Below are 27,079 nucleotides of genomic sequence, written 5' to 3' on the forward strand. Positions count from 1 at the left end.
CAGGTACTTCTTGTGCTTTGGATGGATCGGCACATGAAAATAAGCGTCCTTGAGGTCGAGAGCCACCAACCAGTCCTGAAGTTGACGGCCTGGAGGACTTGAGAGAGAGTAACCATCTTGAACTTGTCCTTCCTGAGGAGTTTGTTCAAACCGCGCAAGTCCATGATGGGTCCCAATCCCCCGTCTTTCTTGGAAATCAAAAAATAAAGGGAATACCATCCCTTGTTCCTCTCCGCTACAGGCACCAGTCCTATGGCACCTTTCTCCAGCAGGGATTGAATTTCCTGCGCAAGGAGCAGATCCGGACTCTTCAAAGAGAGATTCCCCGGTGGATTGTCCTGAGGCCTCTGCCGGAAAGGAAGACAGTAGCCGTGGGTTATGATTTCCAGATCCCACACATCTGAAGTAATAGCGCGCCACTCTGCAAGATGCTGAGCCAGCCTTCCCCCAACCGGCGAACCATGGGACATGGCCTCATGACTGAGCTGAAGCAGCTGCGGCGTTGCCTGAGGGCAAAGAGGCAACAGCCTGAGCGGCCTTGGCACCTCAAGTACCTTGTTTTCCACCTCTGGCACTCCTACGGTGGCCCCTTTGACTGGTAGCTCCTCTCGCTTTACCAAAGGATGAGTAATAACAAAAGGAACCTCCCCTCCATTGCTGTCTCCTAGGACGAAAAGGCGGAGGTTGTCGAACTGCAGCACCCAACGACTTCTCTGCAGTTTTTGAGGTCTGCAATCTCTCAAGGCTCTCGTCAGCCTTGCTGCCAAAAAGATGTTCCCCGTCAAAGGGCATGTTGAGGAGCTGGGCCTGCACATCAGGAGCAAACCCCGACTTTGGCAACCACGCAAACCTGCGTATCACGGTGCTCGCCGCCATGGACCGGCTAACGCAATCTGCCATGTCCAACCCCGAGTGAACGGCCTCACACATGGCATCCTTGCCATCCTGAACCATGGCAAGGAAACCATCCTATTAGTCCCCTTCAGGAATATGTTCAGCCGCCAAGAAAACACCTACCACAGAGTGTGCGTGAAACAAGACAAGGCACATATGGAGTTGGCTGCCTGAAGCGCCATACCCCCTGCAGAAAACACTTTCTTCGCCCAGCCGTCAAAACGCTTGTCGTCCCTATCAGGAGGGACGGTAGGGTACGACGCCTGCTTTTCCGGGGCCGTAGCCGCCTGCACCATCAAACTCTCCAGAGTAGGGTGCTTGGACAAGTAGCAGGGGTCACTACTGGCTGGGCGGTATTTTCGCGGCAAAGACTTGCCCACTGCCGGGAGACTCTCCGGAGCAGTCCAAGCCGCTGCCACCCTCCTCTGTAGAGCCATATGAAACGGCAGTACCGGGTCAGTTGGTGGACCAATGTCGAGGATATCCGTAAGGTCATCCTGAACAAACTCCCCCGGGGGAGCAGACCATCCTAAGTGTTGGGCAGAAACCTGTGCAGTTCCCTTAGGGAACACTGAAAAAGATTTAGGACTACAGGTGTTAGCAGTAAACCCACTTGGTAGCAGTCTGTACCACACAGATTTACCTGGTAGCTGTGGCTGAGCAGTCAGACTTCTCTCAGGAAGAGTGAGGCAGTATGCAAAGTATACACAATAGGCACTCAGACACACCAATACAAGCAAACACTAACCAGAACTTTGGTATCAAAGTATATAATTATTTATTTAAAAACACAGTTTGAAACACTCCAGCACTCCTACTGTAAAATATTCTAAACACAGTTACTATTGTAATATATACACCCCTTTTTCCTTATAAAACACCACTTATTTTCATACAGAGGTGAGCGCTTAACTAGATGGCACTCCAATAAGTTTGTGAAAAAGGGAGGCAAAAAGACAGAATATGGAAAGGTACACCACTCTAAGATTCAGGAACACTGTTAGCAAGGCAGAAGAGCAAAAGTCACTGGTGAGCCAAAGTCCAAAGGCTGGGCCCACTCTTAGAGAGAGCAGAGCACAAATGCGCCCAAGATCACACAGTTACACTAGGCTTAGAAAGTCTTGCAGAGAGTTCAAAAAGAGTTTAGAGAGGCTTAGGAAAGTTTAGCCAGGGTGTCCCAGGCTAACCCAGGTTCGAAAGCCAGGGGCTAAATCTACCCCGTACAGTCGGTAGCAAGGGAAGCCAGGCGGGACACAGTACCTTAAGTGGGAAGGATCCTCCAGCGGTGGCAGTTGTTCCTGGCAGTGGGTGCAAGTCGCGTCGTCGTCCAGGGGAAGAGAAGATCTCGACTTGGAGGAAAGATGAAGGTCGTTGCACTGCCAGGGAAGAAACCAGCCACTGAGTTTTCCGGTTAAAGGTGGTACCTTTTATTCGCGGTCGTGGTAAAATGTGGTATCCCGGTTGCCGGGGTGCTTGGCACAGGCAAGGCGGCCACGAGGTACGTCGGGAAGGCGAAAAGACGGTGAAACTGGTTATCCCCACCAGTCAAAGGAAGAAGACTCTCCGGCGGGAGATCTCCTCTGTCGTTGGGAAAAGTGGTGAGACGGTCCAGCAGGGCTCCACCGGTGGTGTCGTCGTGGCAGGTCGGCTCAGCTTCTCCCTCGTCGGATTCTTAGGTCCTGTGGCCACTTCTCAAGTTCCAGTCCCCAAAGCCCTGCTTTTATGCAGAAAACCCCCATTCACTCAGCCTAGCTGTCGCTCAAATATGCTAAGTGGTGAGCCACTTGGGCCAATCAGGACGGAGTACGACTTGAGTTGCCTAGGCAACTCAGTCCAGGGTGCCCAAATCCCCATCCACCCCTCCTAAATACCCCAGACAGAGTGGCACCAGTTTGGAGGGCTTCTGTGGAGAAGCACGCCAAAAAGTGGAACAAAGGGCTCGACTGGGGTTGGAGTCACAGAAGAGAACACAAACGCCATTTTAGAATCAAGTTTTGGCAAAAAATACCAACCGGAGAATTCATAATAATGAAATAAACCGGCGGTATGTTCGAAGCTACCGTAAATAATTAAATAAAGATAGTAGCCTAAAACAATGGTAAATCCCATAGGAAAATATTTGCGGTTGAATATAAAAAGTAGTATCCACTGCCACGAGCCAAAACTCGAACAGGGGGGACGGAGACGTGCCTCCTCGACTAAAAGACCCCGAGGCAATTGAATTGCCCCAGCCAGTACGTCCACAATATGATGGTTTGTACTGGTTCTGTTCAGAATTTAAGACTAGTAAAGTCAATGGTGACTTTACATGCCCTGGGAGACAGTAGTCAGTCCCAGGGTATGGAGTCTATACTGGGGGGGTCACTATGACACCCCTGTGTTACTGCACTGAGGGTGCTGTGTAACACACATCACAAAAACACATGAAGCCCTATGGGGTAAAAGACCCCATAGCCCATTAAACACATCTAGATTCAAAGAAACGCACTCAAATCATGCCCAAGAGTGAGGATACAAGAGTCTCACTCTTGGCAGGAGAAAAAAATAAACCCCAAAAATCCAGCAAAGCTGCTGGGGGACTCACTAGGTTAGGAAATTCAGCCTAAACAGATAATTCTCCCTAACACTAAGTACTCGGTGACCCTTGACATAAGGTACCGGTACGAAGAATCGGCATGAGTGCCAGGCTCAGGCCTACAAAACTCCACCTCCGGAGAGGTGTCCAGCCCACTAGCATCATGCAGGGACTGCCTCAGATCCTCAAACTGGCAATGGCCCGAGAGAATCTCGTCTGGCACCGTGTCAGGCACCATGCCATCATCAGAGCCCTCATCCACCTCTGAAATAAACTCCAGATGGCGGTAAGAAGGCACAGAACTTGAACCAAAGCCATGCTTGACCTTGGCCAGAGCCTTTCTAGGGGGTTCCACCGAGCATCGAGGGCGTCGAGTGAATCAGCGCCGGCGTCGAGAGAATTGGCGTTGACGACAGACGCAGCGCCGACAGCATCGACGGCGTCGACACAGGCCTCGAAGGCGGAGCCCCAAGCGTGTCCTTCGACATCCTGGGCGCCGACGGCTTCGAAGACTTCCTCGGAGGTGGAGCCTCGATAGAGTCCATCGACGACCTCAGCGCCACAGGCGTCGATGTCTTCTTCGAAGACTTCACAGGTTCACGCGGTCTCGAGCGCGTCGAGGCCTTGGACCTGGAACGGGCATGACGAGAGCGATTCCCCTTGTCCGAGCGGGACCTCTCCCGCGAATCGTGCTGACCACCCGAGCCCAAAGGCGTACGAGCGGTGTCTCTCGACCGATCATGACCGACCCCACTCGGAGGCGCAGACGGACTGGTGCCCTGCGATTCGAGAATCGCTAACATTTTCTTCCCGAAGGAAGCCCATTCCTCTGGTGTCGCATGCTTGGTGGGATAAGCGACCCGCCGACGGGTGGAGTCCTCGGATGAGGACAGGGAAGGCGACTGATGCCGGCGCTTCCGGGAATGCCTCGAAGAGGCAGAGGAGAGGCGGGACCGACTCCCGGAGCAAGACCCACTGGACTTCCGACGACAACGCGGAGAGTCGCCCCTCGAATCGTCCGTCGAAAGCCCCGCAGACCTCGACTTCCGGGGCTTGGACACCTTACCGACCGACAACTTCTTCTTGCGTTCCCGCAAGGCTTTGGACGTGAGCGACTGGCAGTCGACACAGTCATCCGTGTCATGGGCCTCCCCGAGGCACCAGAGGCAGGCGTCGTGCGAGTCTGTCACCAACATCTTGGACCCGCAGTCCCCGCACTTCTTAAAGCCCCGACGCGGTGTGGAAGATGAAGAAATACTTCACAAATACCAAACAAGTTCGAAGAACCGAGAAAGAACAGAAACTCCAAAGAGTCAAGGCGCGCCGAGATCTCCGAAGCAAACACGTTCGCGTAAAAAACGGAACTGAGGCAACAGGCGTTGTGCGTCCTACTCATAACATCCAGTGACGTCCGCCGTTGGAGGAGGTCCTCGAGGGCGCCGTATCGACGTCATCGACGCAGGACGCAGACGCCGAAAGATTTTCCGAAGCAGCACAGCTGTGGTGATTACTGTCATAGATATGGAATACGTCGGAGGACCCAATCCTCTCGAAATACAGTTTTCAAGCGAAAGTGAAACTGTTTGTTCTTTTACCGCGGATTCCCAGCCTGACGACAGGGAATATTCATGAGCATGTGAATCCATGCCAGACCCCATGCTGGAGAAGGCCCTGTCCAGTGAATGTCCAAGAAGTTCAGGGAGAAGCCCAAGCTGTGCAACAGGCTGCATATTTGGAAAAAGTGTGCCGACGCCTGGTCTGGGAGAGGCCTCGGATGAGCCAGTCGTCCAGATAGGTAAAGACTTGAATGCCTTCTCTTCTGAGAAGAGTCGCTATCACTGCTAGCAGCCTGGTGAAGAACATGGGTGCTGAAGATGGACCAAATAGCAGGACCTTGAATTGGTAGTGACAAAGCCCCACTGTGATTTACAGTTACTTTTCAGTGCTTTTGGTGGATGGGCAAATGGAAGTGGACATCCTATAGATCTAGCAAGACTAGCCAACCTTCCAGGTCAAGGGCTTGAACAATCTGAGCCAAGGTAACAATCTTGAACTTGTCCTTGCAAAGGTACAGGTTCAAGATCTGCAGATCTAGTGTAGGATGTAAGCTGTACCAACGCTTGCCTCATTCTGAGAGGACCACCGGATCTATGGCCCCCTTCCAGGTAAAAAAGGGCATCTGCTGACCTTCATTAAGAATGTCCATACATTGGTGAGAACCCTGAAGCGTGCAGTTAATTCTGCCTTCTGAGCACTGTGGCCGACCCCACTGGTCTTCTGACAGGCCCATCTGAAAAGACTGCTGGGCCACCTCTTTGCCATCATCTACCAATGTCTGGAAGCCCTCCCGCATCTCCCCTTCCAGGATATACTGAGCAGCTTCCCCAATGGCCTTCCACAGACCAAAAGACTATTTTGCGAAACAGCAAGGACATTGACTTCCTTCAAGGCCATGCTACCTGAAGAAAAAAAATGTCTTTGCTAGAGCATTAACTTTTTACCCTCCATATCAGTTGGGAGACTGGATGTAGATGTAGCTGGCTTCGTAGACACGGTGGCCGGCTGCACCACTAACTAACCCCTCAGGTGTTGGGTGAGAAGAGAGATATGGAAGGTCTTCCCTTGCTGGCCTGTTTTTTTTTGTAAAGGTCAGAGTTGACCGGCGGTGTGGTACAAAGGTATAGCCACAAGGTGGCGACAGGGTGGCGACAGGGTCGGCGAAAGCTGTGTTGAAGGGCATAGCCCTCTCAGTAGCAGGACCCTCATCAAGGATGTCAGTTAAGTCATATCCCGAGACTGGCCTGGCTGGATCACTCCACGACAGGGTAGCCACCACCCTGTCAACTAAAGCCCTGTACTTGGCATATTGGCAAGTTGCAATGGCAAGCACCAGCGCCAAAGACAGCCCGGCTTTGCTCGACTGTGAGACAGATGTCTCCGCCGATGTAAATGGCATTGTGATCGTTTTTGTTCTGGGTCCGGAGTCACTGGGCGCCCATGGAGCTACCAGGACCTGCTGTACCGAGGGAGTACCCATACATGGAGCCACCTTTTTAAACATTTCTAGCATTTGTGTCTTAAATTCCTCCCGTTCAGCCCTGGACATCGGCCCCGCTGACAACTTACTGTGTTTACTAGAAGAATTGGACTTGCACCGGTGTCACTGGCAGCATTTCTTCTTGTTTTGAGGTTGAAGAGGACGAATGGCTTCGGGAATGAGATCTCTTTTTAGTTTTTCTCTGATGCCTCTCTTCCTCATCTGGAGTATGCCACTCCGTTTTGGCCTCTGATGACCGAATGGTTGACCGCGCCAGGGATTTATAGATCTTCCGCTGGCTCGCTGAGGGATTTTGGGTACATTTTTTGCCAAATTACCTACAGCCTTCGGTGTCGTGACCGGTGCCAAGGCACCACATGCAGATATCATGTGGATTGGTCATGGACATTTTCGAGCTGCAGTCCTTGCGGGGCGTGGATATGGTCTAACTCGCGTCAAGCAAAAATGAGAAAAATGTAGAGTTCAATCGAAGTTATCGATGCTTTGTTTCTCTCGAGCAGTGTGCTGAGCACGTGGAAAAAAGGAACTGAGGTATGGGAGCGTAGTGACGCAGTATATGTACGACAACTGATGTCACGTCCGGAGCCGACGATGAAGGCACTGAGACAAGGCGGATCGACAGCCAAGTCGAGGTGAACTACGCCCCCTGTCAAAATGTTTTCTGAGCAGCTCACTCTGGAATGGCATCTATCTGATGGGGAATCAGAGGGAGAAAGTCAATTCATTGAAATGGGCATTTTGTTGCAACCAATTAATGAGATGTTTATGGGATGTATTTTTTGAGGTGCTGGGAGGGGACTCTTCTACCACTCATTTGCAGTGTGGAAAATCCCTGGGTGATCCCTTTAGACAGCTGCCAGAGGTTGCTTTGTGAGGCATGTGACTTCCCTTAACCCCAAGAGTTAAACCCAACTGGTATGAGTCATGTGACTTCACCAGAGTAGCCACATGTAAGAACGAGAGCAGGTTCTTTACATCAATCTGTTTGAATTACGAACTACCAAACTCACCTTGCCAGCTGCGCTTCTGGTTATTTGGGGGAATCTCTTGTGACAATTCTTTGAATAGCATCGCTTCTCCCCAAGGGGGAGCCCTTTTCTGCAAGACTAGGGTGGTGCAGCCGTCAACCAATATTCCCCCTATGGGCGGTAAAACGTGTGAGGTCCTTTCAGTGGAGGACTCCCTCCTTGGGGACGGGGATGTACATTCTGGGCCACAACACCCCGATTCTATTTCACAATCCATCTCCACTCATGAAACTACTTGCATACACTCTCAGATGCTATATTGTGACTCTGTGACAACAGAGAGTACTGGGACAAGTAGGAGCCGAGGAGGCATGAAGATCACCTCATTGAAACCAACAAGGGACTTTGCCATTCATTCACAAAGTTTTGGCCCTATAAAAAGAGAAAAGGGACTTGCCTTGGTGTCAATCTAGTCCAGCCAGCCCCGGAGTACCAGCGAGGGAGGAGTCTGTCAAATGCGGCAAGCTGGAAATCGAGGAAGGCAGAGATCCGACAACATAGGTGAGAAGCGGGGAGCATTGCTGTCCAGTCCGGTCCTCGGACCAAGCCCAGCTGGAGAAAGGCGAGGCAGTGGCACAACCTCCTGGAGGAGGTGGACCACATGGTGCAGAAACGGTGCTGAGACTGCAGGGACCCCAAGTGTGTGGAGTCGCCATCAAAGCAGCCGGAGGCCCGGGAAAGAAGGTAACAGGAAGCTTGGTCGGACCAGTGTGGCGGGAAGAGGAGGAGAGGGTCTCTGCTTTGGTGAGTTGGCACTAATAGTCCTCATGCCACTGAACCAAGAAAGAGTGAAGAGTGCATCAGAGGATGTTTTACTCGTCGCAGTGGCAGTCATAAGGACCACTGACCCAAGAGAGAGTAAAGAGTGATTCAGAGGAATACTTCCTCGTTACGGTGGCAGTCATAAACCCACCAACCAAAGAGAGACTGAAGAGTGCATCAGAGGAAGAGTTCCTCACTGCATTGGAAGTCATAAGATCACTGAACTTCCACTGCAGACTTCAGAAAAAATCTAGATTGGAGAAGAGATTCCCCAATTCAATGACAGTAATAGGTATGCTGATCTGGATCAAGTTGTGTGTTGCATTAAACGTACACTTGCTGAGAGGAAGGGCGGTCTAAAGAACGAACTCTTGACACCAAGGGTAGAAGGGCAGCAATGAGTACCTGAAAGGAGAATACCTTCAAAATAACTGACAGGACACCATCAGAGCACACCAGGAGAAGGGAGGAATTCTCCTCGCACCAACCCCGAGAAAGAACTGGCAAACAGACTGAACCAGGAAAAGTGAGGCATTATTCTGGCCCACAAAGTAGTCCCAGTACTGGAATAACCTTTAGAGCCTGTTCATTTTGGTACTAGGAGGAGGGAGTCATCCTCCTAGTTATTCTTTTTTCTGTCATTCCCTTTTTTTGCGCAGTGACACGGCTAGAGTAGGAGCTTGGACGGAGGACGGTGAGATTACTTTGGACATTCTGATGAGATACCACTTTACAGAAAGAGATGGGTAGGTCTTTTCTTTACTGTTCAATAAAGCATTTATACAAATGGCACCTCTGTCTCCGTCTCCTACTTCTGATGCCGTGTCACACACGGCAGACGACTCTGACCGACAACACCACTGCTATGCCCTACCTCAAGAAGGGGAGTTGTGTGGGTTCTCTTCGGCAGTGCAGAGATGCAATTTCCATCAAGTTCTGAACTAATAAGAGAACTAGTTATTTTTTGGTGACTCACCATCAGAGAATGAGAAATTACTTCCTGTAATGTTCTTTCTATGGATTCTTCTCCCGCAGATTCCTCCTCCGATAGATATCCTCATCCAGCTGTGCTGCTCGAAACCTTTTCCGACAGGGGGCAGAGATGACCTTGACTCAGCCGTCGATCTGTCTTGATCAGCGCTCGTTCGTCGGCTCCGGACGGGACATCAGGCGTTGTATATATACCATGTCACTACGCCCCATACCTCACTTCCTCCCTTTTTCCCTGTGCTTGAACGCTGCTGAGAAAAACGATTGGAGGCAAAGCTAACCAGCCTGTGCAAAACATAACAATGAGAAACATCCCAACAGGGGGACCCCACAGAAATAGAAAGATTGTTTTTGGTGAAAAACTACCAACAAGCCAGATAGAAGTGGTCACCTCAGAGCCATCACCAAGCATCCCTTCGCTTAGACAGATGCGCCATGCCATAAGAACATTCTGAGCAGGGATGGATGTGAAGGGCGATGAGGAATCTGTGGGAGAAGAATCCATAGAAAGAACATTACAGTAAATAATTTCTCCTTCAATGGATTACTTTTCTCCCGCCGATTCCTTATCTGATAGACTCCCCAAGCAGTTAGGACCACGGAGGAGGGCAGAAAGTGCTTCAGTAGCAGATTTTGCAGAACTGCCCTACCAAAACATGCATCAGCCCCACGGGCGACATCCATCCAGGCAATAGTACCTGGTAAACGTGTGCAAGGACGACCATGTGGCCGCATGACAGATGTCCCTAATGAAAACGCCTCTCTGCAAGGCTGTAGCGGCCGAGACCCTTCTCGTCGAGTGTGCCCTGATGCCGGAAGGAAGCTCTCTGCCTGCAGACTGGTAACATTCTGCGATGCAAAGAACAATCCACACAAGTCAAAGTCTGCTTAGTTACAGCTAGCTTGTAAAAGCTAGCTTGCAACACAATGAAGGAGACACAAACAACTGGTCAGATTTCTAGAACTCGGACGTCGAAGCGACGCAATAGCTCACGGCTCTTTTAGGATCGAAACAGTGAAACTGCTCCTTCTCCTTAGAGGGGTGTGGTGGAGGGTAGAAGACCAGTAAATCTATGGACTGAGAAAGATGGAACTCAGAAACCACTTTCAGGAAAAAGCCAGGACTTACTTTAAGGGAGACATTTTCCCAAAAGAAATGCAGGAATGGGTGCTTGCAACACAATGCCTACAACTCACTAACCCTCCTGGTTGACATGATCACAGCCAAAAGAATGTTTTCAAAGACAACAGTCTCAAAGAACAGGAATGCATGGGCTCAAACTGAACCGCCAACCAAAAAGTCAGAACCAGATTAAGATCCCAATTTGGGACAACAAAGGGGGTTGGCCTTCCGACTGGGCCAGGAGATCTGGGTGCTGAGGAAACCGGTGAGGTGGACATATCTAAGAGATCGGAGTATCATGTTCTCCTCGCCCAGTCTGGGGCGATCAAGATCATGGTTGCTGGAAACCTCTTCAACCTCCTGAGAATCCATGGAACGGTGGGAATCGGGGGAGAGGGTCGGGGGGAGGCGTAGTTGAGAGGGAAGGTCCAATCCAACAGGAACGCGTCCCCCAGTGCACCGTTTTCTGGGAATTCCCTCAAGCCAAACTGTCTGCACTTCTGGTTGGACTCCATGGTAAACAGAGCCACTGCTGTTGGACCCCAACAAGAGAAGACCTCCTCCAGGACTTCCTGGCACACTTCCCACTCGTGTGAGACCGTGCTCTGCCTGCTCAGAGCATCCGCCAAGCCGTTCTCTGTCCCTGTCAGATGAACTGCCGAGACCCGGTTCTCCAGCAAGCTTGGTGAAGACCCTTGGAGTGGAAGCCAACTCAAAGGAAAGCACTTTGAACTGATAGTGCTTGCCCCAAATGAGGAACCTCAGTAACTTACTTGCTGTGCTTTCGATGTATTGGCATATGGAAATAAGTGTCCTGCAGATCTATTGACACCAGCCAGTCCTGAAGTTCGAGAGCATGGAGAATGTCTCTCAACGTCACCATCTTGAATTTGTCTTTCCGCAGAAACTTGTTCAAGGCCCGAGGTCCAGAATGGGATGGAGACCTCCTCCTTTTTTTGGGCACCAGGAATACCCACCCGACCCTCTCTGATCAGGCGGTACCTCTTCCACGGCACCCTCTAACAACAGAGCTTGCAGTTCTTCCTGGAGCTCATGTCCTGTTTGGATTGGACGTGGTGGGAGTCTGTCCAGTGGTTTTCTTAAGAAGGGCAGACAATACCCTCACAGAACGAGCTGCAGGGCCCAGGCATCAGCGGTAATTTCCTACCACTGGGGCCAATGTTCTGCCAACCGTCCACCTACCGGCACGTCGTGGGAGGGGAAATCAAAGTGGCTTAGGAGAATGACTCCCTTTTTCTGGTGTATGGCCTCGGAGGACCGGACAAGCGACCAAGCCGGAGATTTTGGGGTTGGGCAACCCAAAGCAAGTTTGGCGGCTTGCTCAGAAATGGATTTCAGCTCCATTTTGGAGCATGACGCACATCCCTCCATGTCATGATCTGCACCCAGATACCACACACAAATGTTGTGTGGGTCGGTCACAGCATTTTGGAATGGCAGTCAGTGAAACCCGGGGAGTGGACATTGCGGTCGAGGTTTTTATATAAGGAAATTTGACGTGTAGTCAAAAACGCAGAGTTGAAGACTTGATGCAGTGGTCCCAAAGCAGCATGCAAGCAGGCAGAAAAAAGGAACTATGGGGAGTAGTGACGTGGTATATATACGACGCCTGACGTCACGTCCGGAGCTGATGACCGAGCACCAGGCAAGATTGATCGATGATCGAGACGAGGTACACTACGTCTCCTGTCGAAAAAGTTTCTGAGCAGCAGAGCTGGATGAGGATATCTATCAGATGAGGAATCTGCGGGAGAAAAGCAATCCACTGAAGGAGCCATTTATGAAGGATACCATGAGCAGATAGGAGTGGGGCTGCATTAGGAACTTTGCGATGTGGGGTTTACCTCAAGTTGTTCTGTTCGTCCCCATCATAACCTCCCCATGTCTGTTCCAGACAGACTTCCCTATGACAAAGTCTTCTTTGAGCAACCAATGAGGGGGCCTGGACACCTCTGGGGCTAAGAGTAGACTCTGATACAGCCCCTGGTGGGGGCACATCAGAGTTCCCTTATAGCTACCCACTCTCCATTCAGGCTCATCACTGTGTATTAGTGACCGCTTCATATACAGCTGCTAAGTATATAACACCAGGACATATACACCTTGAGGGGATCAGGAGTATGGGTAGGTCCTACCACATGTTGATGCAGCTCCGGGTCCGACAAGCTGTCAAAGAAAAGGTTCAGAGCCGGGGGACTGGGACAGTTCAATTTCAAATTAAGGTCCCCAAGTACCACCAGATGCGTATATATTGTATTTGGAGGTCAGCCAATAAGTCTGTAACATTTTCCAGACAAAGTACTGGAGTTACCAGCCAGGGGAAGGGAGTCATTCCCCTTGGCTTTTTTGTTCAAGAGGTCAATTTTGGGAACATCATACATACACCAGGCGAAGTGAGTCATTCTCCTTGGGAGATAACTTTCTGTCAGATTGCTGCAGGCCAGGGGAAGGGAGCAATTCCCCCTGTTATTGTCTTTGCAATAGAACATTGAGAGAATGCTAACCATACACCAGAAGAAGGGAGTCATTTTCCTGGATAATGAACTTTTTGTTGGACAATATTCGTTTTAGTTGTATTGTAAGGGTTAGAAGTAGGTACTGACACAGGGCGGTGCATTTTCAATTGGATAGACATTCTGACAGTTCCGTGAGATTTAGTTTGAGGCAGGCAACCCCCTCTTAGAGATAGGGATCGTGAGGGTTTCTTTTAAGTTAATAAAAAGTCTTTAACCACAAATAGGCTACCTTTGTGTAAGCTTCCTTCTTTGATACCCTTACAGTTCACAATTGTGGTGTACACAGAATGAGAGAAGAGTTTCTTCTGAGTTGGTTACTATTACAGGGCCCCATTCTGAATGCTCGCAGAAAGGAGCAGCAGGAATGGGCGTCTGTCCCTGGACCCTAAGACACAAACAAGGAAACAGTACTCACAAGACTGAAGCCTGTACGGGTCCAGCAGGAACTGAACAGAGACTAGAACGCTTAACAATTTGGCACAAGGTACAATACTGAAATGCGACAAAGGAAAGGGGCAGAGATTATCTGCTGGGTAACCCAGCAGTCAAACTCTGAACAAAGGAATTATACAAGCAAGTGAGGACAAGAACAGTAACAGAAATATCAAGGGAAATAACAGGAAGTCAGAAGGATCAAGGTTGTAGACAGAGAACAGGAAGAAAGATGAAAAGCAAGAAGACAAGGATCGAAGTACAAGGGTACAAGAGGCTGGAACTAGAGACTAGAAACTAAAGATCCGAATCAAGAAACAGAAGAATTAACTACAGACCAGCAACAAGAACATTCAGGGCCGAAACTCTAGACTAGAATAACGAGGACTGAACTGTAGACTGGTAACAAGGAACTGTAACTATGGACTGGAGTAACAAGGGCTGGCCTGCAGACAGATTACAAGGAAACTCTGGACTGGAATCTAGGAAGTTAAATCCAGGTTACACAGATCATGGGCACAGAACAAGGAACTGCAGGCAGGGAATAAGATAACTGGTGGTAGAGAGCAATCGGCTGCAGACAGGGTACAGAGGACAACAAGCAGGGCATCAGTGCACGAAGCACAGGGGTTCAGGGCAGAAGGCAGGGGAGTTCAGGAAGAGTAGCAGGGCTGCAAAGCAGGGAGTACAGAGGTGCAAGACAGGGGAGTGCAGGCAGTGTAGCAGAGTTGCAAGGCAGGGAGAGGAGGACACTGGTACAGGAGCAGGTTCTGAAGCAACAGGACATAACAGAAATCCAAGGATCAACACACAAGGGACTGGCCGCTGCTTAAATATTGACCTGCACTGTGCTGAAGCCTGCTCATTAGCAGCACCTGGGAGACCACACCTGAAGGTAATCTGCCTCCTCCTTGTCTGCTCCTGGGAAAGTGAAAGCACCACTGATCTCTAAGCCTTCTTTGGATTGTAGTTTTAAGACCACTGCATAGGAGCAGCCAGGTAATGAAAAATGCCACAAAGTGCATTATGTGATATTTAGTTTGTGAAATTAAATAAGGAAGTACCAAAGTCTTGCAAACGAAAAGTAGAGAGAAAAATATGAATAGGTACTGCATGAGGTTGATTATGGTAATGACGGAGTCCCAAATCGTCCACAAAGGGTGCCAATTGATGTTTGAGTGACACAGTCATGACAGTATCATGCTCTGAGGATTTTGAGACTGACTTCACTGGAGATTTTGACGGCGGTCTAACGAGCACCAGCTTAGCCGATCGTTCCTTAAATGCTTTTGTTTTCATGCCAGACAATAACCACATTGGTCCGTATTGTGTCCGACACGGAAACGCCACACGAAAATAGTGTGTGGATCAATGAGGGACATTTTGGAGTTGCAGTCCTTGTAGCGCATGAATTCAGATGGATTAGGTAAAGATATGCTAGCACAGCAAGAATTTTAACCAAGTCCCATGAATTGAGCTGTGTTCTGAGTAGCGTGCTGAGCGTGTGGAAAAAGGGAACCGAGGTAAGGGGCGTAGTGCATTCCTTTAGTATAGCGATCAACGTCACGTCTGGAGTCGAGGAGAGGGGCCGCCAAACACTAGGGCGTGGAGAGACAATGTCGAGCCACACTAAGCAGAGCAGCTGAGGCTGGATGGACATCCATCAAGATGAGCAATCTGTGGAAGAATGCAATCCATTGATAAAAACATTCTGCACCCAGCATTGTCAAACAAGATAAGTGGATGCATTTCCTCCTGTCGCCATGACTTCATTATAATTTAAGATGCAATTTAAAAAACGCTTTTTTTAGACCTTGATCACTGTGCTCAAGATATGCACCAACTTTGTCTAGCATTGTTTTTCTTACAATACATTTGTGCTGCTAATTAATGGCTTTATTGTATCTAACGAATACACCATCTTCAGAAGTGGACATTTAGCTAATCTGAATGTTTCTGCTCCACAAGAAAACAATTTTCGACAAGAAACACAAAACAGTTTGCTGATTATCTGAAGCAATGTTGAGTGAAGATTTAAAAAAGCTGAACATACCTGACCCATTACATCTTCATCATAGGAGAGCGTTAAGCCCAAATCACTGATATCCCCATCATAGCGCTGAAATGGATAAAAGGGAAAGACATTTGTATTTAACTTTGGCATATTAAATTATGGGTGCCCATCATTTTTACATGTTCCCTTTTTTCATCACACTGACAAAGCCATGCAATGTTCGCTTTGCAGGCCATTGAGCATTGACTTGTAGGTCTGAGATAGTTTATTTGAACTCCCCTTGTGTCAGAAACTACTTTTAGAATTAAATGGAGGCTTAGCAAAAATAATACACGGCTGCAGCACTTGTAGTTAAAATTCAGGATTTTTTTATGATGGTGGCAGTATTGCATTCCCACATCTGCCAAAAAGCTGATATCCTTTTGGTCCATCTGTTTTGATCTTTTTTAATATCTGCTAAAATTAAAATTATAAGACATAAGAATTCTACTAATTGACTAAACTTCGACGATCTGTAAAGGGGCATTGGTTAGTGTACAGTTAAATGTTCATGGCCTATGACAAAGACCTCCTCCGCCTTCCAAGACATTCACACTCTGCTTTGCCCACTGGCAGATATACTTCTCCCACTAACAAACAAGAAACACCAACATGTATTGTTGCCTCTCACAAAACCCTCCTCACTGAGGTACTTCCCCACTTAATCACTAGTTTCCATGTTCTTTTACATTTCCTCAGTCACAGACAGAAGAACGTGCCTCAGTGTTGCACTGTGGCGCTTGCACATAGTATATGCAATGCTGTGGAATGGTTGTAGTGCTACTCAAGTAGCTGCCTGTAGTGTTTGGCACAACCCAATTCAAATGCTGTTGCTGCCTACTACCATCACAGTGCTCATGCGGTTTGTGATAATTATTGTGTGGTTATGGCAATTGAGAATGCCTTTCAAATAGCCTTCTAAAAAACGTTATGATGTATGCAAGGCCACAACCACAAGGAAAGTGGGAAACATTTTGCCCACTGAAATATACACAAGGTGTGCTTGGTAAGCATTTAGGTAGTGTGATTAATTTAGCAACATCGTCACTGATTTTCAGCTTCTCCTCCGTGGCCAGGGAAAGGCAGAAGCTACCTGACACTGACCCTAGGGGTGGTTATCTGAGGAGGACCACATAGAGGAAGACAAACTCTAGCAAGCCAAGAGCATATTAGATTTAAACAATCCTTCAGTGGTAACTCCTAGTAACACCCACGGATTTCTACCACACTCTTGTATGGCTTATTGTAATGTGGAGACTGAATTCCCAGGCTTTCTTAGCCAACAACAGTATGCAGCTCTCCCCGCCTTTTCTAGCACACAGACGAGGAAGAGGGATGGAGTAATGAGGATGGCCACATGCGGCAAACCAACGCCACATTCTAGTAGTTGGAAACTACGGAGTAAGACCGGAATATTTAAAAAGCTCACAGCTGAGAGAGAGAGACATTGATCAAAGGGAGGACCCATACCCCCTTGTAAGGATAAGCTACAATACCTTGGCAGGAGAGTATACCAGGGAGAGGTGAAGGATTAAACCAAGAAACCATAACAGTCAATGAAGAACCCCTAAGCCCTTTGAGTGATAAAAGAAACAAGAGAAGTAACAAAACAGCAAAGCTCTGGTTTCAGAGTAAAGCAGAGGTACGAAGATAATTGAAAAAACCCTGAAGTTGTGGAATAGTGACAAAAGGGGAAGTCATACCCCTTGAGAGAGATAAGAACAAGTTACTTACCCATGGTAACGTTCTTTCGACTAGATGTTCCTCCCACGTATTCCTCATCTTATGATATTTCTATATCCAGCTTCAGCTGCTTCTGACATTTTTTCCAGCAGAGGGCGCTGCGTGTCGATGCCTGTCAACTCGATGTTCCTCGAAGGCCTCCGTCTCGATGTCGACATCATTGATGGTATAAAGCGCGCACAGCGACCACTGGCTTCAGTTCTGTTTTTACCTGTATAGGATAGCCTACACCCGACAGTTACTCCTCCTGAAAGAGTGAAGACTGCAATCACATGGAAATATTCTACTGCAGGGCAGGTTGGGAGGCTCGATGAGGAATATGTGGGAGCAACATATAGTCGAAAGAACGTTACCATGGGTAAGTAACTTGTTCTTCAAATGGATTGTGTCCTTCCACGTATTTCTCATCTTATGATAAACTCCCAAAGCAGTGTATGTATTCCTGGAGGAGGGAGTCCACATTTTCAGACTCACAATCATTTAGGAGTTCCTTTATAGGTCTGTGTGCACAGAATGTAGCACTGCATTTCAAAATAAACCTTCCCAGCTGGAGGAAGAGTCCAGATTATAGTGTTTGGTAAAGGTGTATACGGACGACCATATGGCTGCCGCACAAATATCTTTAATTGGGAATCCCCTCTGTAAGGCAGAGGAGGTAGCCATGACCCTTGTTGAATGAACTCTAAGACCCTCTGGAGGATCCTTTCCAGCTAATCTGTAGCATTCAGATATTCCTAAAATGATCCATCTTGATAACATTTGTTTCAAGATTGCCATATCCAACTTGTGGCCTGTGTAGCCTACAAAATGTTGGTCATCCTGTCTTAGTTTAGACATACTGGAGAAGTAGAAACTAAGTGCACGCCATGGATCAAGCCTGTGTAACATCTCCTCTTCCTTTCCAGGATGAGGAGGATAAAATGAAGGTAGAATTATTTCAGAAACGCAGACACAATCTTAGGTAAGAAGGAAGGTTTAACCTTAAGGACCACTCTGTCTGTATAGAAGATTGTGTAAGGAGGCTTGCAGGACAAGGCTTGAAGTTCACTCACCCTTCAGGCTGACGTGATGGCACTAAAAGTATGGTCTTTGAAGTCAATAACCTTAAAGGAACAGATATGCTCAAACGGAGCACACATTAGAAATTTCAACACCAAGTTGAGGTCCCAAATTGGGACTTCAAAAGGGACCGGAGGAAATGTATTTGTTTGTCCTTTTAAGAATTGTATAACTAGTGGGATCTCAGAGGAGCCCTAAAAAATAGAGAGAGCGCTGCCAGATACCGCTTAATTGTACGAACCCAGAGCCACAGATTGGCCAGGTTTAATAAGAATAACACCATAGGTGTACTGCATTTACAAAAGATCCACATTATTATCCCTGCACCAGCTGCAGAATTTGTTCCAACGGCAGGGGTACAAGGATTTTGCAAAAATTCCATTACGTCGTCTGGGAGGTCCCAATCCTTGTGTGTGTGTGTGTGTATATATATATCTGCCCCTTTCTATCCATTGCTTTCCTGTCTCCTCCCACCTCCCCCTTTCTATCCGTTGTGTTCTCTCTCTCTCTCTCTCTCTCTAGAGGAGGTTCTCTAGAGAGAGAGAGAGAGAGAGAGAGAGAGAGAAAAAGAGAGAGAGAGAGAGAGAGAGAGAGAGAGAGAGAGAGAGAGAGAGAGAGAGAGAGAGAGAGAGAGAGAGAGAGAGACCGACCTCTTTGTGGAAGATGTATTCGAGGGCAGATGGACATGTCCAGAAGGTCCGGCTACCACGTCCTCCTGGCCCAATCCGGAGCAACTAGGATCATGGATTTCGTGAACCTCCTCCACCTCCTGATGATTTGAGGAATGACAGGGACTGGAGGAAACACGTACATGAGTGGAAACTCCCAGTCCCCTATGAACGCGTCCCCTAGAGCTCCTCTTGGGTGAAATTCCCATGAGCAGTACCGCTCGCACTTACGGTTGACACTGTTCGCGAACAGATCCACTTGAGGGGTGCCCCAAAGGGTGAAGATCTCTTGAAGGACTTCCTGAGCTAGTTCCCACTCGTGGAAGACTGTGCTCTGTCTGCGAATAGATGCCGTCGCCGTATTCTCCATTCCGGCTAGGTGAACTGCTGATAGGGAGATTCCTTCTTGAATTGCCCAGAACCAGAGTTGCATTGCCTCTCTGCACAGTGGTACTGACCCTACACCTCCTCTCCTGTTGAGGTAGTGCATGGCCACTGTACTGTCCGTCATTATCTGGACATTCTTTACCCACACAGAAGGCAGAAAGGCTTTCAGCGCTAGTCTGAATGCCCTCAGCTCCAAAAGGTTGATATGTAGTTTGGACTCCGATGGAGACCAACGACCACTGATTGTCAGATTGTTGGCATGTGCGCCCCACCCTGCTAGTGAGGCGTCCATTACTACTGTTATCTCCGCCCATGGCTGCCAAAAGGGTTCTCCCTTCAGAATGTTGTCCTTGCAGGCCCACCACGGGAGATCTTGTGCGACCCTGCTTGGAACCTGAAGGAGATCTGACATCCTGCATGAGAATTGAGACTATTGAGTCCTGAGAGCCCACTGGAGAGATCTCATTCTCAGGCACGCCTTTGGCACCAGAAAAATGCAGCATGCCATGAGACTGAGCAACCTCGGAAAGTCAAAGGCCGAGAGACGCTGGACACTTTGGAAACTGGTGACCACCTGTAGAATGTCCTGAGCCCTCACATCTGGTGATGAGGCTTTTCCCAGGGATGTATCCAGGACTGCTCCAATGAATTGGGAGCCTTTAAGATGGTATCATGTGGGACTTCTTGCAGTTGAGGGAGAAGCCCAGTCTGTGGAGAGAGTGACAGGTGTAGCTGGGATGTTCCAGGGCCTGTTCGGAGGAACAGCCCCCTGTAGGGGGGTTTTGTGGCTGTCTAATAGCAGCACCAAGGGATTTGGCTGCTGCTTTGGAGGTCTGCAGATTCTCCAGGCTCTTGTCAGCCTTGCTACCTAATAAAGGTGTGCCATCAAAGGGCATGTTAAGAAGTCTGGACTGCACATCTGGAGCAAAACCGGACTTTCTTAACCAGGCAAATCTGCGTTAGTCTACTAGCCGCCATTGACCAGCTGATACTGTCAGCAGTGTCGAGACCTGTCTGGAGGGATTTGCACATTGCGTCTTTCCCATCCTTGACTACATTAAAAATCTGTCTCTTTCCTCCCCTTTGGGGATATGTTCAGGCACCAAAGGGACGTTAATCATCAGAGGAATGCTCTACATCCTCATAAATAGAAGAAAGTGATTCAAATAAATCCTTTTTTGGTAGTGGAGTGTATGATTTTTCAATAATCCTCAATGGTGTCTATTTTCGACCCCGTCGACGTCGAGGATTTTTTAGGGCCTGATGAGGAGTCTTTTGGCACGGATGAAATGGATGACTTCTTCCTCGAAGGAGATTTGTCTCGAATCAAGGGATCCTTCGACTGCTCTCAAGGAGTTTTTTCCTCGTCTCCCAGGCTCAAGGGTGCATGGTTTTGCCCTTATCTGTTATCTTGTTGAGTTTTTCGACCTGGGCATGGCTTTCATTAGTCTTTGAGGGGGTCAAGGCCGCCTTCTCGAATACTTTCATAATTTTTACTGTGAAATGTTCCAACTCAGCGGTAGAACTGATTTCGTCAGGCACTTGACCCGTTCTGGGGAGGAACTTGACGATGAAGAAGACGGCAACCTATGGTGCTTTTTCTTTGAACGTCGCGATGACGAGTGGTCAAAGCCACTGCGTGATCTGATCTTTTTGTCTTCTTTCGAGGAGGAGAAATATTTCTCAACTCGTCTGTAGATCGCTTTGAGACGGAGTTGTCGATGGGGATTTGGACCTACCTGACGCTAATTTTCCTCTTCGCTCTTTCAGGGTTTACGCCATCATCGATAGGCAGGCCTTACAGTCATAGGTAGCATGAGAGGAACCCAGGCACCAAAGACACACTTAATGGGGGTCCGTAAGGGACATCTTCACCCCACAGTCCTGGTACTTCTTAAACCCTGATTCCGGAGTTGATGACATGGATGCTGATGCCATTTGTAAGTAGTTTTATCGAAAATTCTCGTAAGGAACCGAAGTGCACTGTATCCGAAGCAATAGATTTCGCGGAAAAATGAAACTGAAGCCAAAGGTCGCTGCGCACCCGTTACACCATCAATGACGTCAACATCAAGACAGAGGCCTCTGAGGGACATCGAGTCGACGGGCATCAACGTCCAGCGCCCTCTGCTGAAAAAAATTTCCAAAGCAGCTGAAGCTGGCTATGGAGAGATCATAAGATGAGGAATACGTGGGAGGATACAATCCAATCGAAAGTAAATATCTCAAAGAACTGTGACAGTGAAAGGAAACAGAGGGAGACTAAGGAAATCCCTGTTTCTTCTGAGTAACAAGAAGACCATTGAATCAGTGAAGACTGGAGGGGTGTAATCGTCCCTCCTTCTTATTCACCTTTAAAAGGTGAGATGATAAAGTGGATAAAAAGGAGTATTCAGTGAGAGAGTCATCTCCTTGCGAACCAATTCAAACATTATTGAATTTAACAGAATACCAGACAAATTGTGAGAAACCAGAGGAAACATAGGGGAAGGGAGAACCCCTTTTTCCTGGTGGAACATTATTCTTTACCGTTTCTGCATGTTTGAACCTTCGAAAATAAGCTATAAGTTTATAGCTCAGAGAAATCCCCTTTTTCACCTTGTATTTAGTTTAGCATGCAAGGGTCAGTTTAGGGTGTTGGACACAGGGCAGAGGATGCTTTATTTATTGAACATCCTGACACAGACGTTACTTAGTTTTGTTGACACAGGGAAACTCCTCCTAGATCTATGGATAGGTAGGATTTCCCCAACCCCTCTAGACAATACCAAACATGCCACTGTGTCCGAGTCTTACTCTTTTTTTAAAATGTATTTTTATTGGCATTTCATTGATAACATAACACGCCCATTCCCCTCCCCCCTTGTGTCCCCCCCAGATCACACCTTTCCTTTCCTTTGTTTAGAGCTGATGAATCCTCAGGTCCCCGTGACGGCCGCTTGTCTCTTACATTATGTCCAGTATTCGTATGTTCTGTGGACACCATTGCTGCATATAGTCTCCTTTAAGGTATTCAAAACGAGTCCTCAGTCTTGTCTAAAATGTCCAGTGTCACCTTGCACTCTGTAGGTGACCCATTCCATTGCCAATATCACCAATATCTTATGGAGCCATTCTATCAGAGATGGGGGTTCTTTCTGTTTCCATCGTTTGGCCAAAACCGTCCATGCCACTATGAGCATTACCAGGAAAACTTTCTTGTGGGGCTTAGAAGGAAGTGTAAATGTTGGGTCAAACATGCCGCACGTCCACTCCTTAGGGGTGATGGACGATGGGCAAGGGATCATTGATTGTATTTGGGCCCCGTCCTCATTCCAAAATCCCCTCAGCCCCGGGCAGTCCTGCCAGACATGCCTCCAGTCTCCTCTTCCCAAATACCCCCTCCAACACTCCTGCCAGACTTTGGGATACATCCCATGCAATCTTTCCATGGTATAGTGCCATTGAACCATCATTTTGTACCATGTCTCCCTGAGCTGGATAGATCTGGTTAATTTCAGTATGTTTCCCCAAAGGTTCTCCAAGTGGTCTCTCGGGATCCCCTCCCTCATAGATGCTTCCCACTTCTTCATATACCCCCATTTGTTACCACATCCATTAGAATCGCATATAGCCTCTAAACCATTTGCTTGTCCCCTGTATAGGTGGTAATAAACAATTCAAACCGTGTCCTCTCCCTGGACGCCACCCCCTTAATTTCCTGATTCACTAGCCAGTGTCATACTTGAAAATACCACATTCTATCTTTCTCAGTCAATCCTAGATGTTTCTTACAATCTTCAAAAGGTCTTATACCTTCCCCCGTCATATTATCTCAAACTTTTGTGCATCCCACCTTATGCCACTGGTTGAAGGAGCCCCGCTCCATCTCCAAGGAGAATTGGGGGTTACCGAACATCGGTGTGAAAGGGGATGCACGTCTAGATATACCCACTTGATCCACCAGTTTATCCCAGATATCACAAGTCACTGCCATAAGATCCCTTCTAATTGTGTGCCTCCTACTGTCCTGTCCATTCTTGCCCATGGTTTTGTTGCGTCTCCCGATAGCCATTCCCTAATAACTCTCAGTTGGGCCGCTTTGTAGTATTTATAGAAGTTCGGGAGGCCTATCCCCCACCCCACCCCTTGTGCTTGGGAGCCATCAATGTTTCCATGGCCACCCTAGGTTGTTTATTTTGCCAAATGAAGCGCAACACCATGCCACAAAGGTCTTTAAAAAAGGCCTGCGGGATCCGGGTGGGAAGCACCCCGAGTAGTGTTACCATCTTTATTGTGGCGATCCTACCCAGCCATGAAATATGCAACAGCAACCATTTTCCCAAATCCGCCTTGACCTGGGCTCCATATAGCTTAGATATTGAATTAGCCATGTTTACCCCCAAGTACTTTACACTGCCAGCTGCGACCGTAAATGGGGAGTATCTAGAGAGATCCGCCCACTGTGCCTCTGAGAGCCCAAGGCCTAGCAGTTCTGATTTGGACATGTTAATTTTAAGACCTGCCACTTGCTCCACCTTGACCAGTTCCCTTATTAAGGCTGGAATCGAGGTTTCTATGTGTGCTAGGGATAGCATAATATCGTCAGCGAATGCCGCAACTTTGTGAGCCTCTCCTCCGAATGGAATACCTTGGATGAGTGAGTTTTGTCAAATCAAAGCTAGTAGTGGTTCTAAGAATATTGCGTACAAAAGCAGGGATAGAGGACACCCTTGCCGGGTGCCCCTTGTGATGCTATTGCTTGGGGAGATAAGGGAATTAATGGAGATGCGCATCAAAGGGTTTTTATAATTTGCCTTAACCATGCAAAGACAATTTGGACCACGCCCCATGTGTTCCATAGTTGCAAATAGGAACGGCCATTCTACATGGTCGAAGGCCTTCTCAGCGTCGAGAGTGTATTAATCGCCTTGTGTTGTCCCGGGCCTGTCGCCCCTTGATGAAGCCCGATTGATCTGACCCAATTAGGGATGGCAGTACAGGGTTTAGTCTTGCCGCGAGGATACCAGTGTATAATTTTGCATCTATATTTAATAGAGCAATGGGTCGATATGACCCGCACTTAGTCAGGTCCTTGTTCGGTCTCCTAAAGACCACGACCTTTGCTTCCGCCATCGTTTGTGTCACACTGCACTTCCGCCCCACTGAATTAAAAAGGGCTGTGAGTTTAGGGCAAGGTTTTGGCCTATATTTCTTATAAAAACTTGCCGTGAAGCCATCTGGGCCCGGGGCTTTATTCCTTGGGAGGGCCCTAATTGCTGCCTCAACCTCTTCTTCCCCAATATCTTCCTTAAGATGTTCCTTTTCTATGGGTGATATCCGGGTTGTCAATGGGTGCTTGCCGGATATAATGGTCAGCCACTCTTGTGTCTGGGCTATCTGGTGGGTTGTATACTAATTGACCTTTTCACAACTGACCTCGGGAGAATTGACCTGATTTAGAAGGTCAATTAGGACATATATGCGGGGGGAAACCCCCTGCAACCCTCTACCCAATCCAAAAAAACCTGCAACCACCCACCTAATCCCCTTATATTATTTATAATCCAAAACCAACCCAATACATATATAAAATACCTAAAATAATATAAAGCTCAATTGTGCAGAAGGTCAATTAGGACCACTATGTTAGGGAGAATTCTCTCTTTAGGCTGAGTTTCCTAACCTAGTGAGTCCCCCAGCAGCTTTGCTGGATTTCTGGAGTTTGTTTTTTTCCTCCTGCCAAGAGTGAGACTCTTTTTCTCCCACTCTTGGTCATGATTAATGGTATTCCTTTGACTGGTAATGTGTTTTATGGGCTATGGGGTCCTTTACTCCATAGGGTCTCATGTGTTTTTACTATGTGTGTTACACAGAACCCTCCATGCAGTAACACAGGGGTGTCATAGTGACACCCCACCATAGACTCCATACCCTGGGACTGACTACGGTCTCCCAGGGCATGTAAAGTCACCATTGGCTTTACTAGTCCCAAATTATTAACAGAAACCAGTACAAACCATCATATTGTGGACGTACTGGTCGGGGGAATTCGATTGCCCCGGGGTCTGTAAGTCGAGGGGGCACGTCTCCGTCCCCCCTGATCGAGTTTTGGCTGGTGGCAGTGGAAACTACTTTTTATATTCGACCGTAAATATTTCCCTATGGGATTTTCCCATTGTTCGAGGCTACCAACTTTAATTATTTAATTCTCATAGCCTTGAACATACCGACGGTTTATTTAATTAATATTAATTCTCCGGTTGGTATTTTTGACAAGACTCGATTCTAAAATGGCGTTTGTGTTCTCTTCTGTGACTCCAACCCAAGTCGAGCCCTTTGTTTCACTTTTTGGCGGGCTTCTCCACAGAAGCCTCCCAAAGTGGTGCCACTCTGTCTGGGTACCACAGGGGGTGTGGGAGGGGGTTTAGGCACCCTGGACTGAGTTACCTTGGTAACTCAAGTCGCACTCTTGTGTGATTGGCCCAAGTGGTGAGCCGGCCGGCTCACCACTTAGCATGTTTGATTGACAGCTAGGCTGAGTGAATGGGGGTATGCTGCATAAAAGCAGGGCTTTGGGGACTGGAACTTCAGAAGTCGCCACAGGACCTGAGAATCCGACGAGGGAGAAGCTGAGCCGACCTACCACGACGACACCACCAGTGGAGCCCTGCAGAACCGACTCACCACTTCCCGACGACAGAGAAGATCTCCCGGCTGGAGAGGCTTCTTCCCCTGACTGGTGGGCACAACCAGTTTACCTTTCTTTCTTCGCACCCCAGACCGGTTTGTGGTCGAACTGCCCGTGCCAAGCACCCCGGCGGCCGGATAGCCACTCACCACTGAACCGCAAATCAACGGGCCGCTCCTTGTACCTGAGAAACTCCACGGCTGGTTTCTTCCCTGGCAGTGCAACGGACTCCTGTCTTCCTCCACGACGAGATCCTCTCCTCTCCCGGACGAAGTACCGACTTGCATCCGTTGCCAGGAACAACTGCCCCCGCTGGAGTGTTCTCACCACTTTAAGGTACCGTGTCCGCCAGGCCTCCCTTTCTAAAGATTGCTACAAGGTTATAATAACTCCTTAACCTTCTGGACTGGGCTGGCTGCCTTGACCCTCTAACCGGTCCCTTTCTTTGGTCCAACTCCTTTTTGAACCATTACAAGACTTTTGTGCACTGCAACCGTGTGACCTTGGACACATTTCGTTTCGATCCTCTTAAAGCGGATCCGGCCTACTGACTCTGAATTCACGGTTTTACTTTGCCTTCCTCTCTTGTTATGTTCTTGTAAAAGTGTTGGGATCTGTTTCAATTTGTTCTCTGATTTTCTCTCCCTTTTTAAAACGAACTATTAGAGTGCCATCTACATTAAGCGCTCACCGCTGTCTGAAAATAAGTGGGGCTTTACTTAAGAGTTGTCTAATATTCTTTTAAGGGAGTGTATATCTTTTAGTGACCGTGTTTTTGAATTGCTTACTATTAGTGCCTGTGTGTTTTTCTAGATGTGGTTTTAAATAAATAATTCTATCTCTTTTACACCAAGCCCTGGTCAGTGTTTACTTGTTCTATTGTGTGCTCTTGACCTATTGTGAATACTCTGTATACTGCCTAACTCTTCTTGAGGGAAGTCTGACTGCTCGGCCACAGCTACCAAGTGAATCTGTGTGGTACAGACTGCTACCAAGTGGGTTTACTGCCAAACACCTGTAGTCTTAAATATTTTGCAGTGGTCCCAGAGGGAACTGCACAGGTTTCTGCCTAACACATTATAATTAGATCAATTGTGCAA

General features: G+C 48.1%; 1 protein-coding gene across 3 annotated transcripts in view; it reads right to left on the reverse strand.

Annotated features, from left to right (window-relative positions):
• Positions 1–27,079, reverse strand: part of UBE3B (ubiquitin protein ligase E3B) — a 2,019,282-nt gene that overhangs the window by 333,225 nt on the left and 1,658,978 nt on the right. For all 3 annotated transcript variants that reach the window (XM_069619417.1, XM_069619418.1, XM_069619419.1), the window contains exon 23: positions 15,453–15,518. In XM_069619417.1, the coding sequence (XP_069475518.1) occupies positions 15,453–15,518 (66 nt within the window). The remainder of the gene's footprint in view (positions 1–15,452; positions 15,519–27,079) is intronic.

Source organism: Ambystoma mexicanum, chromosome 10 (genome assembly GCF_040938575.1).
Source record: "Ambystoma mexicanum isolate Mex_15411 chromosome 10, UKY_AmexF1_1, whole genome shotgun sequence".
NCBI classification, from domain to species: domain Eukaryota; kingdom Metazoa; phylum Chordata; class Amphibia; order Caudata; family Ambystomatidae; genus Ambystoma; species Ambystoma mexicanum.